The 6,711-nt window shown below is 26.3% G+C and overlaps 1 protein-coding gene across 1 annotated transcript; it reads right to left on the reverse strand.

The window, feature by feature from the left end:
• Positions 1-1,048: 1,048 nt before the first annotated feature.
• Positions 1,049-2,819, reverse strand: LOC107464280 (ETHYLENE INSENSITIVE 3-like 5 protein). Its single transcript, XM_052254154.1, has 3 exons — positions 2,588-2,819; positions 1,790-2,385; positions 1,049-1,618 (listed from the first exon to the last, which is right to left on the reverse strand). Exons 1-3 carry the CDS (start codon positions 2,814-2,816, stop codon positions 1,049-1,051), a joined length of 1,395 nt encoding a protein of 464 aa, XP_052110114.1. The 5' UTR covers positions 2,817-2,819.
• Between the last annotated feature and the right edge of the window lie 3,892 nt (positions 2,820-6,711).

Below are 6,711 nucleotides of genomic sequence, written 5' to 3' on the forward strand. Positions count from 1 at the left end.
CCCAGTTTTCGGATTATAGTATCCTGAAACTCGGTGAAACTCGTCGAAGGTTTCATGAAAATACTAAGCGGATTCTTATCAGTAAACTTAATTCCGGAACGCGTTTTTTTCTTAATCGAACCTTTATAGCATTTTTATCAGAACCGAACCATTGATCGAACCGGTCAGACTATTGGGTCACTAAGACACTGGTTCAACCGGTAGGTCACTGGTTGAACCGATTAACCCGGTCCTATGTAAATAAAAAACAAAATATAGTAAAAAATTTAGAATTAAAAATTTAAAATACATATTTTTACTAATATTTTAAAAATATCTAGCTATTCTAAACAATATGGAACAGAAACAATAAGTATTTTGTTAATTTTACTCTATCATAAATATTTTTATTTTATTTTTATATTAAAATAAGTATTATTTTCGAATTTTAATAATTTATTAATTAGTTTATATCTATTATACTATTATATACTACAAGTATTTATTAAAAAATAATATTAATAGATATTATATAATTATGAAAAGAAAATAATAAATGAGTTTATAATTACTATTAAATAAAAATATAATTAATTTAAAAATGAATGAGCTTATAATTAAAATTAAAATAAACTAAATAAAACTAAATTATTTGCTAAAAGATATCAATATATATTTTAATTTGCATATATAATAATAACAAATAAGTTAGCCTAGTGATTGTGACTATTGTGTATTTTCCTTGAAGAAGGGGGTTCGAACTCTAGACTGATTTTTACCAAGTTTGACTGGTTTTATCGGTTATTGAGATAGATTTAAAAAATTATTTAATTTAATCATCTACTAACCTTAAAGTACTTCAAAGCACATATAATAATTAATGATCAACACATGCATACAAATCATATCCATAATAAAATAATATTTTATTTAAAAATATCAATATTACATATAACATGAATATTTTTTGGATACTATAACTATTATGATAATGTGATATTAGAGAAGACTAATAATTAATTAATAATACATAAAAACTACAATATTTTTAAACATATCAAATTAATTATTAAATATTGTTGCTCTTAAACGAAGTAGTAGTATAATCCCAAAGTGATGAAGTTGTTGCTTCTTGGCCAAGGCCGTCATGTGGAGAAATATAATCATGTTTTATTAATGGTGGATTATTATTCTGATGAGTGGAATCCATCACGCTATTTGCTTTACCCATCTCCAATGCCGCAAGCAACTCACAATCTTCAATGTCATTCAGCCACAACCCTAAATTGTCCTCACCAAAAGCTTCACCCGCAATCTCTTTCATTCCATTCATAATATCAATATCACCAAAATCAGTGTCACCAAAATTATTATTATTGTTATTGTGGTTGTTGGCTTTAGCTACCTCCATGTTCATCCAATCTCCAACACTTATCATCCTCTCCTCACTCGACGGGTAATTATGGAAAGCCTTTGAATTTTCATTGCTGCTGCTACTTCCTTGATGATCGAGAGTGGCACCGCGAAAAACGCATATCGACTCGTGGTCCATCCTTGAATTCTTGTCTCTAAATCCCATGGACAAATGGCTTTGTGGACAATCTACGTTCTGACATGTATATAGTAATTTGTCCACAAAGTTATTATCGTTATTGTTGTTGTTACTATTATTATTATTATTATCAAAATCACACTTTCTTTTTTCACCGCCTCCGGTGCTGCTATTGCCGCTACTACCGCCACCGCCAAACAAAACATGATCAACAGAATTATTAATAGAGTTTATTGGGGATGACTCAAAGACTTCAATTTCTCCCTTACCGTCTTCCTTATTATTCTCCTCGTCGCTGGACGAAGAAGGAGAAATCTTAAGACACTTGTTGATAAGTCTCAATAAAGCTTCTTCTTTGTTCACAACTTTGGACCAAGTAGCACTATCTTTGGCAGTCATATTATCTTGCAAGGTCTTTGATTGAGTCACAAGCCTTCTCAATTTCTCCAGGTCAGGAGACATGTGCTTTATAATTGAAGCCAAAACCGAAACCTTCCATGTCTTCTTCAAATCATGGGGTTTCTTATACGGTGGTGGCCCGTGTCCTTGAGCCAAAAGGCCCTGTTCACCCCACCATGCCTCTGACCCATTAGGCCACCACGGTGGGGCCACACCTTTATCCAAAGGATACCTTCTTTGTGGCGGCACACAGTGTTGCATCAGTGATGAAAGAAGAGATCCTAGTGTTTTGTCTTGAAGATCTTGGAGAAGGTGTATGCTTGACGACTCATCTAATTCTCCCTTTTCAAGTAAGGGTAAATACTTTGCAATTGCTGCAGGGGCATTTTGGTCAAATCTAATATCTTCTTTCCACCATTCTCGTAGACTATCCGAGCTTCCAGTAACTGGCTTACCTATAAATTATAATTAAAATATTTTAATATCAAAGTGAAGACTGAAGTATGACATAAATAAAATAGTTTTTAATAAAAACATAGAAAAATATTAAAATTATTTTTGTATTAATTGTTAAATAAAAATTAAAATATAATTAACTTCATAATTAAAAATTTTAGATAATTTAATAGTTAATTATGCTTATTTTAATTTCTATACCTTTTTCAGGGACGATGCCATAGACGAATCCACGAGCTTTGCAAACCTCCATGATCTTGATCATGTATTTGAGGACAGAGTCTTGTGCCCTAGACATCTTCTTTTTCCTGGACGCTTCTTGCTTGGCTTCTCTGTTCTCAGATTCGTCCATGTTAAGTTTCTCCTTCATCTTTTGGAGAAGGACACGGTCTTTACATATGCGCTTCTTCAGATCTTCATAGTCTATCATTTCATCTTCTGCTGTCAAGGTTACATCAATTTCCTCGTCTTCTGTATCGGACAATTGAACATAGGGAGGATCCATTTCTTCTTGGATCAGCACCATGATGATTTTTTTTATAAAAGAAGTCAAGTGAATTGTGAAAAATATCTGTATAGAAGAATAAATAAGAGTAATTGATATTATGTTGCTAGAACTCGTGAAAGTTATGTACGTATATATAGATATCCACGAAGGTTGTAGAATGGCGGTGTTAGAAGGAGCTAACATCAGCAAAATAATCTTAGCTTAGTGGAATTGTATTTAAGTAAATAATTCATAAGAGTGATGGGACAAAGTAGGTATTACTGAGTTGAAATTTGTATAATGTTTATACTTCTTGAAAAGGCTGGTAAATGTGCAATTAACCTGAGAAAATTAAAGGTTGTTTGAGCGAGATAACGAAGAAGATGAGACGGTTCTATTTGCATGCACAGTTGGTAACAATATTGGGTGATTAGAATTATAATTCCTATCGTCACTAATTTTTGAAAAAAAAAATTACACCATTTGTAGGTTGTTGTGTTTTTTTCTATCATCATCTTTGTCATTCTCATTGTTATTACCTTCCCTTTTTTTGTTTGATTTATTTTTTTTTTGGTTTTTCTCTTCTTCTTAGTTAAATATCACGAAATTAATTTAACAACAACAAAATACATTATTTAACTGTGAATGACACAAAAAAATTTTAAAAGACCACAAATTTATAACCTCAACTTATTTAATCAACAAAATATATTTAAATATATTTTAAATTTAAAAAATATATTAAATTATTGTAAATGACATAAGAATAACCAAATTTCATATATATTAGTTTAATACCATACAATCAATTCAATAAAAGACGCAATAAATATTTAAATAAAGAACTATAAATCCAAAATTTTAACTCATTCAACCAACAAAATACATTTAAATGTGTTTTAAAACTAAAAAATATCAATACCACTTCATTTAGTTGGGAAAGATATCACGGATTAAAAAAATTCTATGTCAAAATTAAGAAATTTTTGTGTCAATTAAGAAATTTTCTGTGTTACATAAATTGTACACAATTTAAAACTCTTCCTCCTCCTCCTTTTCTTCTTCATCGTCATCATCATCTTCTTCTTTTCCTTCTTTATTTTCTTCTCATTTTACATTCTCATAGTTCATCTTTTTCTAACCTCTTAATAAGAATATGTGCCGATTAAAAAGTTTCGATACTGTTTTTCTAATAAATTATACACAAATTAAAATTCTCCCTTTAGTGCTTCTTCTTGTTCTTACCCTCTTGACATGAATAAAAATAAGAATAAAGAGAAGGAAAAAAAAAATTATTGCATTATTTACCTAGATTTTTTTTATTTTATTGGTTTAATATTGATAGTAATTAATTATAACAAAAGTACATGTTTTGTAGTTAACCATATGTACTCTTACTATAATTAATTATCATCAACATTGTATTAATAAAATAAAAAAAATTGATAACAATTACCACAAGAAGGAGCAGGGGGAGAAATAAAAAAAACACAACAATAACAATAGAAGAATAACATGAAGAAAAAAATGCCCGAAAAAAAAAAAACAAGTGGATAATTCACGTAAAGTTTAAACTTAGTTGACAAAAACGCTTAAATATTTAATGAGACTCTTAAAAATAAGATCAATTTAGTCTTTATAAATATTGTATAAACTTTATTTTATCCTCTAATATAATTCAAAAATATTACATATATAGTAAAAATCAGTTATGTACTAAATTATTATAGTATATTTATATATATTAATGCATATTATTTTATATATTTTTTAATTAAATAATTAGTCATTAAAATAATCAAATTTATCATAATAGAATAATTAAATAATAAAACTGTTTTATAATAGCATAATAAAAAAATTATGAATCGTTAAATATGTATTTTTTATACTATGACTAATTTTTTGTATACATATAAAATAGTTAAATTTTGTAAATTAGCTAAATTGACTCAATTATTTAATCCATAAAATCAAAATTATGACTATCCAAAGACTGTTATAAAATCTATGTCAAAATTAATAAAATCAGGGATTAACTAATATGTATTTAAGAGCACAAATTAAGATTATTAATTTAATTTATTTATAAAAAAAATTATAAACATTTCCGTTGGCATTACCGTCGAGTTAATCTGATGGTAAGATGACGTGGAGACGTATGATATGGCCCAAATATTACCGTCGGAAATTTTTTAATGGTAATATTCAACCAATTATGTTTGCTTCCTAACTATATTTTGTAGCTAAATCTAACAGAAATTATCGTCAGACACAAAAATTCGTCGATATTATATTACTGACGAAGTTTATTCTGTCCGAAAAATACCGACACAAAATTCAACGATAAAATTTTTTTGTCGGATTTTATTCGATTTCCGACAATATTCAACATTTTTCTTGTAGTGTCCCATGAGTATCACCATTTCCAATAGTGAAAACCCTTTGCAACGAAGGACTACATAGCTAAGTTTTGCATAATATAACTTAAAACGTGATCAGATTAATTTTGGCGAGTTCCTACAAATTGATAGATAGATCCCGTACCATATATAATATAATTCAATAAATATAATATATATGACTAATAATTCAATGAAAGGACAAGTTGAATTAGAGAGTGTATGGAAGAGAAAGTTATGCCCATTCTATAGAGAAATGGGTTACTTTCATTGTATCAAAAACGTAAACATAACTTTAGAATGATGGCTTATGTAACTCAAAATAAATATTCTAGTTGGATTATAATAATTTTATTTACGAAAGTCATATGCCGACGTAAGAGAGAGATTTAATAATAAAATTCGATCCATATTAATTAAAATAAATAATTATTTTTAATTATAAAAAATTTGAATATTGATAAAATTGATTATAAAAAAATTAATATTATATTCATCAAAATAATTTTTATTTGACAAAAATATTTCATTATTAAAATTTTGTTAATTCCGTTAAAAAATACTTACAAATCTTAGATTACTTATATTATCATGTTTTTCAATATCTTCTATTAATGAACTCAATTTTAATTTTTGTGTGTTATCCAATTACATCAACCATAAAAAAATATGATTAACTAATATTTGTCTTTAGAGTGCATGATAAAGGTATAAATTAAGAAATTTTAATAAAAAATATATAATTTAAATTCTCAATACATTTATTATGTATTTATTAAAGTAAATTATTTAAAATTTTTTATTATAATTTTATTATCAGAAATCTTAATTTGTACTCTTAGGACACATGTAAGTTAAATTTTAAAAAATAAATATTTATTTAGAGATAAAAACAAGTACATCAGAATCAAAATAATAAATGTTGAAAAATCAAAATAGAATAAAAAAATTAAAAAAAATAAACCATCGTTGATGAACAGTTGAACACAAAATATAATTATCTAATTCCTTTCAAAAAAATAGAAAAAAACAAATAAAAATAAAATAAAATCTACAATAAAAAAAGTTAAATAGCAACTCAATTATACTTTAAGATAACAGGAACAACTAAAACATAAACATAGGTTTGTTAATTTTAACTTTGACAAATCTAAATATTAGCTCTTATATTATCTTGGAGTACTATATCATAGATTAACTTAAAACAATAATATTTCAATAATAATATTTTAGATATCAATGAATTAAATGATAATTTTTTAATTTTAAAAATTCATTAATCATTTTATTTTAGATTTACAAATTTGTAATAACATAAATTTTGTTAGACTTTGATCTAAAACAAAATATTTAAATTTTTGTTTTTATTAGCTTTGATATTTTAAATATTTTATTTAATTTCAAATGAAAATTTTTTTATTATTTATATTTTGAAG

Source organism: Arachis duranensis, chromosome 9, assembly GCF_000817695.3.
Source record: "Arachis duranensis cultivar V14167 chromosome 9, aradu.V14167.gnm2.J7QH, whole genome shotgun sequence".
Classification (NCBI taxonomy): Eukaryota; Viridiplantae; Streptophyta; class Magnoliopsida; order Fabales; family Fabaceae; genus Arachis; species Arachis duranensis.

Bases quoted from the DNA above. Each gene is read 5' to 3' on its own strand.
- LOC107464280 (XM_052254154.1), bottom strand. From the start codon at position 2,816: ATGATAGACTATGAAGATCTGAAGAAGCGCATATGTAAAGACCGTGTC. The intron at 2,386-2,587 runs GTATAGAAATTA...TATAATTTATAG, and splicing joins TGGCATCGTCCCTGAAAAAG to GTAAGCCAGTTACTGGAAGC. The intron at 1,619-1,789 runs ATTGAAGTCTTT...AACGATAATAAC, and splicing joins AGGAAGACGGTAAGGGAGAA to TTTGTGGACAAATTACTATA.